The sequence below is a fragment of the Molothrus ater genome, chromosome 2, assembly GCF_012460135.2.
Source record: "Molothrus ater isolate BHLD 08-10-18 breed brown headed cowbird chromosome 2, BPBGC_Mater_1.1, whole genome shotgun sequence".
NCBI lineage: Eukaryota > Metazoa > Chordata > Aves > Passeriformes > Icteridae > Molothrus > Molothrus ater.
The window spans coordinates 65,388,285-65,400,776 of record NC_050479.2 but is presented as its reverse complement, the minus strand read 5'-3'; the positions used below and the strand labels follow the sequence as shown (position 1 = coordinate 65,400,776).

At 39.8% G+C, this 12,492-nt stretch overlaps 1 protein-coding gene across 1 annotated transcript; it reads left to right on the top strand.

Annotated features, from left to right (window-relative positions):
* The first annotated feature begins 3,049 nt into the window (after positions 1–3,049).
* Positions 3,050–11,652, top strand: UFM1 (ubiquitin fold modifier 1). The gene is made up of 6 exons (XM_036391936.2): positions 3,050–3,113; positions 3,211–3,267; positions 4,006–4,063; positions 6,147–6,186; positions 6,574–6,606; positions 10,291–11,652. Coding segments are annotated over exons 1-6 (258 nt in total). The 5' UTR covers positions 3,050–3,111; the 3' UTR covers positions 10,359–11,652.
* Positions 11,653–12,492: the final 840 nt, after the last annotated feature.

Sequence of the window (12,492 nt, the reverse complement as noted above, 5' to 3'; positions counted from 1 at the left end):
TCCCGATCCTGTGTGCTGGGTTTGCCCGGCAAGGTTTTGGCAGTGGCAGGGGCTACAGGGATGTCTGTGAGACTCGGTCAAAAGCTTCCCCATGTCCAACAGAGCCAATGCCAGATGGCTCCAGGATGAACCTGCTGCTGGCCAAAGCTGAGCCCATCAGCAACAACTCATCAGCATCTCTAGGACAACAGACATAAAAAGGAGAAAAAAAAAACCCAAAACCACAGAACAGCAGGGAAAGGAGTGAGAATATGTTAAAGAAACCACTCTGCAAGCACCAGGGTCAGTGGAGGAGTGGGAGAAGTTCTCCAGCTGTCACAGTAGGTTTGCTGGCAGGACTTCTGATCCCTGGGAAGGACCCATACTGGAGTAATTTGTGAAAGGAACCTTACAGGCAGAAGAGGTAGAGACTCTGAGGCAAAGTTCAGTCCAGAAGGGGGGGGGGGGGGCGGTGTTTTTAAGATTTCATTTTACTTCTCATTACCATACTCTAGTTTGATAAATAATTTCCCTAAGTCGAGTCTGTTTTGTCCATGGCAGTAATTGGTGACTGAACTCTCCCTGTCCTTACCTCAACCAATGAGCCTTTCTTCATGTTTTCACTCCCCTGCCCAGCTGAGGAGGGGAGTAACAGAGTAGCTTCCCTGGGCAGCTGGCATCCAGGCAGGGTAAGCCCACCACCCCCTGGCATTACCATGAAACTCCTGATGCCTGCTTAGAATACAGCTCCACAGCATCTCAAGCTGACCTAAGGTGCAGTACAGTATCACTGCCAACTAGCTGTGCTTCCTCATGTCCTTCTTTGTTGGTGGTTTCTGAAGACAACCACGTTAAATCACCTAAAAGGAAATTTTTGGGGATTTTGCCAAGTCAGTTTCTGAACAGATTGTTTACTGGTCACAAGTGTTGGTTCCTTTGCTTGACAGAGGACAAGACCACGTGGCCAGAACACAGGACTAGCCAGGCCTGGATTTAGACTGTTCTCAGCACTATAGCACACATATGCTCAAACTGGATTTAACCAAGTAAATCTGGATACTTACACAGTCCAGTTCCAACAACACAAAGATTTGAATCTCTTATTTCCTCAGAGGGGAAGTACTTATAGTTAGAGGCAGAAATTAAGTGCTGAAAAGATCAGTCTTTTATTTCACACCTGCATTCAACACCTTGGAAAACAGGAGACAGCAATGTATTAATGAAAGCTGCAGATAAGAGAGCTACATAAGCTAAAGCCATAACGTACATTAAAAACCAGCAGATTTTGAAAAGGGCAATGATAAATATAGGATGACATTTAGCTAAATGCACTAAATGCAGGGTTAAATACTAAGAGATGACTATTAAAATTAGCTCCAATTTCAGGTGTGATCTCTTAAAAGCAGGGGGGATGAAAAAGCCACGAGATCATTAATGGATTACAAGATGTGTACAACTCCCAAATTCAATACAGCTATGAAAAAAGACACAGTAACATAAATGCAGGAGATACTGGGAAATATGAATGCCATTGGACAAGCTGATAGTGAAATTCTTGGGTTTTTAGTTTTTTTTTTCAGTTTGGTCCATGTTCATATAAGAACAGCACAAGAGTGAAAAGCTGGATTTCATATGTGGACAAGAAGCCAGTCCTTGGGAAAAAACTAATGACTAATGTACCACCTGCCTTTTCTACAGCATCTACCTTAATCCTAATGAGACCCCAGTGAAGGTGAATCCAATAAATGCTTTGCCATGACCAGTTTGGCAAGCACTGTGTGACAACAAACACTTCACCTGCAGTGAATGCTGTCCTTCCTGCAGACAGCAGAAACTGGGGAAATCTTACAAAACATCTTCTATAAGGAAAATACTGACACATCAGAGTTGAAAACTCACTCATCACCTGCGTTAGCAGATACATGACTATTAAAGACAAGAACTACTTTGCAGTTCCATGGCACCTAATTAAAGGGAAATTGATTTGTCAAAAGTCACAAACAAACAAAACTGGAACCTGCTGATTTTCTGCCATAAAAGTAACCATCACTATCCAAACAAAACTCATGTTCTAGTTCTCTCATCACAAGAAAGATATGAACAATTTTAAATATTAAGGGGATAGGAATCAGTGTTTGCATCCACTTTTGCCTGCATAACTTTTAACAAGCACCTGCAGACCATTCTGATTTGAGAGCAAAACAGGATCACAAAATTATTAGGGTTGGAAAGGACCTCTGGAGATTATCTACTCCAAAACCCTGGCAAAGCACGGTCCCCTAGAACAGATTACACAGGAATGCGTCCCGGTGGGTTTTGAGTATCTCCAAAATGGGAGACTCCACGGTCTCCCTGGGCAGCCTGTTCCAGAGCTCTGTCACCCTCAATGTAAAGCAGTTGTTCCTCATGTCGGGATGGAACTTCCTGTGTTTCAGCTCCTGGCCATCGCTCCTCACCCCGTCGATGGGCACCACTGAAAAGTCTGGCACCATTCTCTTGGCACTCATACTTTGGGGTATTCATACGCATTAATGCGATCCTCTCTCAGTCATTTCTCCAGACTGAACAGGCCCAGCTCTTCTCTCTCCCTCTCGTAAGATGCTCCAGACCCCTCACCATCTTTGCGCTCTTGCGCTGGACCCTCTCCAGGGGGAGAGGAGCCTCTTGCACTGAGGAGTCCACAATTGGACACAGCACACCAGACATGGTCTCCGGTTACCAAACCCCCCATTCCTACATACTCCCGGTGTGACCACAGCCCACCAACGCCCCCAACCCCGGTCCTGCTCCCTTCTCGTCCCGACTGCGTCTCCCTGCAGCCCCCATGGAAGCGCCGGGTCCCGGTGCCGGGGTCCTACCTCGGCCGCGGAACACCCAGCGCGACTGCCTCATTAGAAATCCTCCCTGCCGTTCTCCGCTGCGTCTCACCCACCCTTTAGACTCTCTCTTTTCCAGCTGGAGTGAGGCACTGAGGAAGAACACGGCCGCTCCCCGCCTCATAGCGGGTCGGCGGGGCATGTTGTCTTCCCTTTGTGATCAGGCGCGCTTCGGGCAGCGCAGGGCCGGGGAAGGCCCCCGTGCGGCGGGCGGCGCTGACGTGTCGGTGGGAGCGGCGGCGGCCCCGGCAGCACCATGTGAGTGAGGGAGGGACGGACGGACCGACAGACAGCCCGGGGGTCCCGCAGCCCCCGCGCTCCCTCACCCAGCCCTCACCCTCTGCTCTCTCCACAGGTCCAAGGTTACCTTTAAAGTGACGCTCACCTCGGACCCCCGGTTGCCTTACAAAGTGTGAGTGCCGCGCTGCGTGGGGCGGCGGGAAGTGAAAACGGGGCACGTCGCGGGTGGCCTCTAAATGGGCATCCCGGCGGGGCATTCCGCCAGCGGGAACGGCGCTTGTCTCCCTCCCTCCCTCTGTGTGGAGTGGCAGGCGATGTCCGTGGTTAGCCCTGCTCTCGGGGCTCTCCCGCTTTGCCCGACTGTCATGTGTGTCCCAGAGTCATTCAGGTTGGAAAAGACTTCTGAGATCAATGAGTCCAACCTTTGCCCGATCACTGCCTTGTCGGCCAGGCCGTGGCACTGCGGGCCGCCTCCAGGCCTCTCTTGAACAGCTCTAGGGACGGTGACTGCACCCTGGGCAGCCCGTTCCAATGCTTGACAGCCCTTTCAGTGAAAAATTTCTCCTGATGTTCCACCTGAACCATCCTGCCACAGCTTGAGGCCGAGTTCTCTCCTTCTGGAGGGGACATTGCTATGGAGCTTAATCCCACACCTCCTGAGACTTGCCACGTCTGCTGACACATACAGGTGTTCCTGTTCTCTGCTAAAAAGGCTTCTCTTGAAGCATCTCACACCTGCCAGGGATCTATTCTCCCCCTGAATAGAGCTTGCACAGCTTTGGCAAAAGTATTTCCATTGTTTCTAGTATTTCCAAGTATTTCTACTGCTTCAGTTAGTAGTTTAACAGCAGATAAAGTTGCTTTTTGGTTTGTTTTGACAGCCACGTATTTACTTGTGTTGTGATTTCAGGTTAAGCGTGCCTGAGAGCACACCTTTCACAGCTGTCCTCAAGTTTGCTGCAGAAGAAGTAAGTAGAGAGTGATGATGTTGGTTTTTAACACTTTGCATGTTCTTGTAAGCTAAAGCTTTTTTGTAGATAAAAATGCAGTGGTTGATTCTGCTCAAGGAACTGCTGTTGGTCACAGATGATCAACAAGCTTTACTGGTCTCAGTGGGGGCCTGGCAGAGCTTGCAGAATCCTAAACTTAGTGATCCTTGCTCAATTTATGCATCAGCAGATGACACTGAGGTCATTTCTGGTTCTGTAATTAACTATTTTATAGCAGTGATTTAAAAATTTGTGACAGTGAAGAGAATTAAAAGGTACTGCTATTCAATACTTAATACTGAAATTTCTTATGTGGAATATCAGAAAAGTTCTTCAGAATTATCAGGAAACTCTTTTCATATTCAGTTCTAGTAATCTCTGACTTTGGAAGACACAGAGTTTTTGATTGTGGAAGGTATTGAGATCAGCCATATGGAATAGAATCAAAACTGTCTTAAGGGAAGATGTGGATAGTGTGTTCTTTAGTTTCTGTGTGTTGATCTTTCACATGGAATCCTATATCATTAGGTCTTTAAATTGCCCACATAATGTGTTTAAAGGGATGTATCATGTTGTTTCAGATTAAGCATGGAAAGAGATATTCACTGAATGTAAACAGTGAAGTCGAGTGCTCAGAAGCATGATGAGTCCCTTCATCTAACTGGCAGAAAATCAGCTGAGAGTCTGTTCTTGCAGTTCTCCCTCTGTCTTTTTAGGAAAACTTGGGAAGTTTTGGGTTATTGAAAATTTCTTTTGTTTGAGGATTGCAATTGCAATAAAATAGTTAGGAAGGATAAGAGACTTCAGGTCTTGAGTCTCCTTATGTTGTTACTGTTACACCACGATGTGACAGAAATTATTAGGGAAACACAGCTTGTGGGGGAGGCCGTGGATTGGTTTTGTTGTAAATTTGCTTGGAGAGAGCATTATACAGAATATTGCTTGCTGTTAAAGATATTAGATTATTTAATTGGGGGTTTTTACTATGTTTTCCCCAGTTATTTTTATTCTGTATTAGTACAGCTGTGCCAACACAACCCATACACAGAGACCTAGACTGAAAAGTCTAACAAGCAAGTATGAGGTACCAGAAATGAGTGTTGGAGATGTTGAAAGGGAGGTGCCATTTCTGGTGGGGATTGCCATTAAACCTGTTAACTTCACTTACTCATGGAAACTAATGTTAATTAGTGGTAGGGTCATCTGAGTAATGGATATAGAGAGTCATTACTGACTTAAATATTCACATTTGAATGCCATTATTTTAATTGGTGTGAGTATTTTGAGTATCTATGGGCGTTTGACCTCAGGCTGTTCTGGATCAGCACTGAAGATTTTTGCATCTCTTTGAGACCAGAATGAAGTGCTTTGTTAGCAAAGAGCAAAAAAGTATTGTTAATCTCTTCCCCTGGAATGAAGCCCCTTGTGAACTGGCATTGAAAAGAATGACAGATAACTTTTGTGTTATATGAATGTTTTTTTCATTCCTTGAACTGCATAGCTTAACATTAACTTATGTAGGGGTTTGTGATTCAAGAACCAGTTTCACAGTACCTTAAGTTATACATATATGGAAAAGATCAAAATTTGGGCAAAGTTGTGAGTTGTTCTTCAGGGGAAGTGCATTATCCTCTCTGTGATTGAAACTCTCAGGGCAGAGAAGTGTTTAAGTTCTGGCTATTTGGCCTTAGCCACTTTCTACTGAGACATCTCTCAAAAACTTAAAGTTTGCCAACTCATAACCAGACTTGCCCTAGTTAGAAAAAAACTCATTTATAGTGTGTGGTATCTATTGGGTTTTTTCCTTCATATTTTAGAGCTACCTGGTACATGTCTCAGGTGTATGTTTGCACAATAGTTAGAAAAAAAAATCCATTACATTTGTGGAATTACTACTAAAATAGTCATCCATTTCCATTAAAGTTACTTATATCTATAAATCTCAAGGACCTCTTTTCTTATATTTTGTATGTGAACCAGCTAAAATTATAAATTTAATATTACCCATGTATTTTCTGCTTTAATTATGTCTCTTACGTTGTCCTACTCTTACTTCTTTTAGTTCAAAGTTCCTGCAGCAACAAGTGCCATTATAACAAATGGTAAGAATATAGTTTATATATATTTTTAATAGTTTTTGTATTGAGGTTTCAGTGAAAGTTTATTGATAAAATCAATACTGTCTCATGTTTCACAAACTCTACTTACTGCAGATTGAATTTAAAAATATTGCAGCATTATTTAAATTTCTTATGCATGGGGTGAAGATACTAAACCACTAATTCAGTTTTGTCCAAATATATAGCTTAAACTCCTCTATGCTGAAGCTTTCTTGTCAGTTCCCATTTTTTGGCTATAGGAAATAGCTGCATGATGACTGATGTAATAATTGTATCTTGCTGGTATGTTTTTTGAGCTGCAAGTTTAATGTAATAAATTGTAATATGTCTGTTTTATCTTCTTTTTTCTCTTTTTTTCCTTCTTCCTAGATGGTATAGGAATAAACCCTGCACAGACAGCAGGTAAGTTACTGTGTATGAATCCCAGTAGTTAAAATTTGTTATCTTTCTCTCAGTCGAATGTATAGCACATGAGGTTGTACTGCATTTTAGGTTTTGTCCTCTTAAATGGGAGGAGCATTTCCCAGTAGTTGAAAACTACAATTATTGTGGTGTGTAAAAGGTTAAATCCAAAAAACAGTGGGGTTTGTGTTCAGTGTTTATTTAGTTCTGTGAAAAAGTGGTGAGCTCCTGATCTTCAGAGCTTTGCATTTAAGGTGCAGTCTAAAAGCAATACAGTATTACATGCTACTGGAGTAATAAGTAACAGCTATATTTCCCCCCCTGCTCTATCTAATTCAGTAATACTTGCTGTTCTAGCAACACTTCTCATGAGATGTGTTTTAAAAAATAAGAGTTTTAGAGCAGGAGCTCCAGGGGCTTTGGGGAGTGTGTTTTCAGAAGAGTGGATTGGAACTAGGTGGTCATAAAGATCTCTTTCAAATCAAACCATTTTTTGATTCTTGCTGATAGTGCTCTTGTTCTCAGCAAGGGGTTCCATGTCAGAAATCCCTGATGCCAGATGTTAAGGCTGGCTATGAGAGAAGAGTTCATCTCTGTCACAGGAATGTGTAAGGCCCTTTCCCATCACCTCCTGAAATACATGGAAACAGTACAGAGGTTGAATTGTACCAGTAATGGTCTGCTGTCCTAAGGCAGATTGTGTGGACTTGTTCTTGAAAAGCTCTACTTTTACACTAATAGGGAAATAATTACAGTACTCTAATCTTAAACCATTTGAGAAGAGAGTGGAACAGAGTATCTTGATAGAAAGGTATGAACATTTCTTACCTAGTAAGTACTAGTAAAAATGGCTGTGCTGCTTATGGAATCCAGTCATCCAGTGAAAACAGAATAATTTTACTCCTACTTGCAAACATGATGAATGGTTGAGGGAGACATGCTGCACTTCTGGTTTTTGCATGAAATCCATGCATCCATCCTTCTGTCTCATTTATGCCTTTTGACTGCCAGTCATTACTGAAGGAGGTTGGAGGTTTTTCATTAGACAGGAAAAATAAAACAAAGTATTATCAGCACACTTAGCTGTGTAAACTAGAGAGTATAAAGTAAATCCTTGCAGAGCACAGAACAGTATCTGATGGAGAGAAGAGCAATTGCTTGACATTAGTTTGGGGAATTTTTTGAGTTGTAAAAAAAACAAAACATTTAAGTGTAGAGACCTGTTTCTGAGGTGTGTGATTGCATCAACAACATTTGAAAATGAGGATCAAATAAGTTTGGCTTTCTGCTCCACCAGAGACTTCTGTCCTGCCTTAGTACATCTGGATTATGATTTCACAGGTGTACTGCCTCAGGCAGACTTCTCAGCTGATGCTGTCCTTATCATGATCCCATGACCAAATGCATTAAAAACAGATGATAAATCTAATAATTTACTTTAGTTACTAGATCATCACCCTCACGTAAAGCCACATTTTCACATGACCACTAATGAATACTTAGGCAAAATGGTAAAATTGCTTAAGGTATACTTAGGCTGTTTCTCTTCCTCAGCAGTATGCTTTCATTTTGTATTATGTAACTTAAATTAGTTGTAGCTTAATCCTTTAAAGTAAGTGTATTTAGAACTACGTGACTGCTGAATGAAGGCATCCACACAGTAGTTCATTGTTCTTGCATCTGTGCATATTGAATTCCCGTCTCCAGTTGATTTGCTTTACCTCTCCTAAGCTCTTATAAATTTTGAGAAAATATTCAGTAGTATAAGAAACATCACATGATCAAGAAACAGGTAAATTGAAAGCATCTAGATGCAAAATGTTGTTATCACTGCCTTATTCTGCAGATGTAAAATTAGGCACATGGGTTATGGTTTTTTTAGCATAGGTGTTCTGGCAATGCTGTGTGATGTTTCCCTTAACTGGAACAAAATGAACCAGTCCACAATAAAACAAACCTCCAAAATCAACCCAAACAAAACAAGCAGAATACAGCCTATACCAAACATAGTGCTCAGACCAAAATCCCTCCTCAGTTTACAAGTAAACGTCCATAATTTTGGTTTAATCTTCTGTTCAGCCTCACTAATTGGTATCTCAAAATCTACTTTTTTTCCCTTCTTCTTTCTATTTTTTTTTCATATATCAGAGTTCCTACACATTTTGCTGTTACTCTAGTCTTCAAAAACTTCCAAAATAAGATACATGGGAATAAAATTTTAGTAATCCTTGGGGATTTCAGAGGTTTTGTACTGTTGCACAATTTCCCTTCCTTTCTGAAAAAAAGCACTCAAGTATGACTTTCATTTTCCTTACATGATTTCATGGAGCAGGGGAAATGAAAGCTGAAAGAGCTAGGCTTAGCACTTAATCCCTGTATTGATTTCAATTTTAAATCCTTGATAGTTCAGGGAGTAGTATGCTATAACTTTAATAAAACCAGTGTAATATTAATGATGAAAACAGACCAAGGTGAGGTGAGCTGCTGTCTCCGTGAGGTGCAGCTGAGGCCTGTTTTAAAATGTTCAGAATTTTTTGAAGGCCATTACAAAAGGATGTTTCCAATCTAGAATAGTAAGGTTAGTAGGCAGTTCTCTGTTTTGCTGGTGAGGCAGGTTTGCAGTCAGTGGGTTTTATAGATCTCTCAGTACCAGGGCTTGGCAGATCTGTAAGATCAGAATGTCTTCTGATGATATGTTATTTTGAATTGATTTTCTATGGGTCATTATGTTGAATATATACAATGATTTTGATCCTGATCCACTTGCTGGAGTTCAAAAAAGGATAGCTTTGTTCTAATACACAGACAATTTAAATGGATGTCAAGTACCTTAATCTTATTTGTGAGAGCACTCTACATCTCTGGAATGGGATGCTCAAGAAAGAAATAGAATTACTCTGTTTTAGAAGTTAATTCAAGGTTGAATAAGGAATCATATATAGTTGATTCTGTGCAGTAGTATAATGAAGTAAAAAAGTAAATATTCCATATATTATTAAGTAAATACATCACTTAGTGATGTGGTTTCATTTTCAAATGTTACATTTAATAAAAAAAGCAACCTGAATATATTAAAAAAAATCACCACATCTAAATATTAGAAACTTCTAATATTTATTATGTCTTCTTGAAAAGACTATGATAATTAAAGCAATACAGGAGTAAATAAGTAGTTGAAAGGGATTTTTATCCTTTTCAACTAAATGAGACTAAAATCAGACTAACTTATGATTGGACATTTGGAGAACCTTTCTAAAAGAAAAATACAATTGTGGTTCTGAAGTTAGAAGTCACTAAGTATCGAACTAAGGAGAGAACTAAAAATGAATGCATGTATGAATGACCTCAAGAGAGCAAAATAATTGTGGAAAAGTAAAACTTTGTTTCCTGTTCTTGAAATTATTATGGCTTATAAGTGAAATGAGGCATTTGAATGTGGAACTGCAGAGTTTGAAAGGCTGCACTTCACAAGGCCTAGTATTTTCATTTAAAATAAAGAGCTCTTTGGAAAAAGAGAGGCAAGGTAAAATTATGTGGAAGCATGAAATCTTATTTATGGCATGTCAGAGGAATTACCATGAAGCTGTTAAACACTGACTTAACACTGTTATCCTTTAAATGTGCTATTGAGGGAACATTGTATTTTCTTGGTTAGTAATACATCCGTTTTCTTTCTTTGTTTAGGAAATGTGTTTCTAAAGCATGGTTCAGATCTACGGCTCATTCCCAGAGATCGTGTTGGGAGCTCATAACATTTCCTGAAAGCTGGGGAATAGGTGACATTGATATGCAGCAGAGGTCTATTTATTTTGGAACTCCAAAATGCAACTGATGAATTGGACTTTTTTAGAGCTAGCAGAAATGACTTCCCAGGATTTTATCTTTTCTTTGGAAACAGATATAAAGGTTCATTTTCCTCTTAAAATACAATAACTCATGCACTGATTCTTCCCAGACTAGTAGAACAGGCTGATTGCATATTATGTTGCTGTAAGAAAGACAGACTTCTCTACAGGTGTTACTGACACCACAGGAGTAAACACAGCCACCATCAATACTATAATGATACTTAAAATACAGGATATTGTTGAGCCTACTTCATGAAAGGGAAAACTGTGTTATGACGTTGCTACAAAGAAATTATTCCTACTGTGTGCTAAAAGTTAGGGTTTTTCCTGTATTTTTTTTCCTAAAGTTATTCCCATATTTAGGGGAGCAGCTTTTACTTGGCTCAACTATTGATCTCAAGTAGAGGGGAAATTTCAGGACTTTATTACTCAAATAAGTAAACAGCTGCCAAATGTTCCAAAGTAATTCTAAGATTTAATTGCTGCAAGTATTTGAGATAAAGGAGAATACAGGGATTTTTGTGTTTTAAGACTTCATTTTGACATTCTGTGAAGTTATATTAAACTCAATTTCAGAGAATTTGTGAGACCTAGTCTCCTCACATGAAGTGCCATCAGCTGGGAAGGATTGAAGTGTAATTTGGGAATGTGTAGACTGGTCAAATATGCCATTCCTTTTTCGGTAAACTAATGCTCGTTCTTTCCAGAAGTCTTGGTTTTGTTGCTGCCTGTTACATAGAAAGCAGGATAGAATTCACTGAAATATTTTTGTTCAGATTAGAAATTGCCATGTGTACACTATCAGTTGTGTATTTTAAGTAGAGAAATTGCTGCTTTTCTTGGACTGGTTGTCTATGCTGTGATTTAATGTATTTGGCAAAATCTTACCATATTGCATTTTTTTCTGTTCTACTGAGTTGAACAGAAAGAGCAATGGGTATTGCAGTGCTTGGTTAAATGAGTATTCTCACAAATAAAACTGTCCTGTGCAATCATCATGCTTTAGAAAGATGTTCAGATAATGTGTCAGATAATGCAGAAGTACAGAATGCACTTCTGAGTGGGTGTAAGCTGAGGAAATAAAGAAAAACTCTGCAGAAATCAATATTTGCCTATAAACAGCTTCCAACTTTAGGATTAACTGTAAACTTCTGTATTTTTCTTTACTTTAATAAACAATTAAATGAAAAAGTGCAAACATTGTTCCTCTCCTATTCTTAGAGTTTGATAATAATTAAAAACTGTTCCCGTTAATTATTCAGCATGCTTTGGGATTAATTTTGAGCCAAAAGATAGTTATTATGCAGAATTCTACAGAACACTGCCCCAAAGGGCAGAGTGCCTTGTTTTTTGTTAGTATAATGCCGCAATATAATTAGTATGAGCAAAATTAATTGCTTGTAATTTCTAGCTGCAAATCTCTTGACTGAATGCTTGAGAAAGCACCTCATATTGGAATATAACAAACAGGAATCTTTTTTTTTTCCTGTCTAAAGGTTTTTGAAAGGGAATCATGGTTAACTGCATTTTGAAACTAGGATGCTCTGATGTTTACATAATTGAGGGTTATGTAAAAATTATTTCATGTGGTGGCTAACATTTCTCACACTGTTACTTAGGTTATAACAGAGCATGAAGTGTTTGACATACTGCATTGCAGGTAGTTTATGTAACATGCTAAGAATTTCTTCATTTGGAAAAATAACTGGTATTTTTAGTACTCTGTTCATTACACCTTTGTCTCAATATGGCCTCTAAAATCTGACCATGGCTTTTCTGTTTGGTAAAGAGACCATTTCAGTGCTAAAACATATTTACCAGTCTTATCAAGTTGATTTGACCTTTGCAAGTTCATTTTGTTAAGTCATGTTTGACATGGTTGTATAGGAAACTTTAGGTTTCTAGGGCTTGGGAGTTGTTAGAAGATTTTAGAAATGCTGTGCTCCCAGATTTGTACTGGGCTGTCTGTGTAAAGTCCATACTTTACTGTGGACTTTGGAAATCATCTCTACCTGGCAGTTGTGTTGTTTTCAGTTCT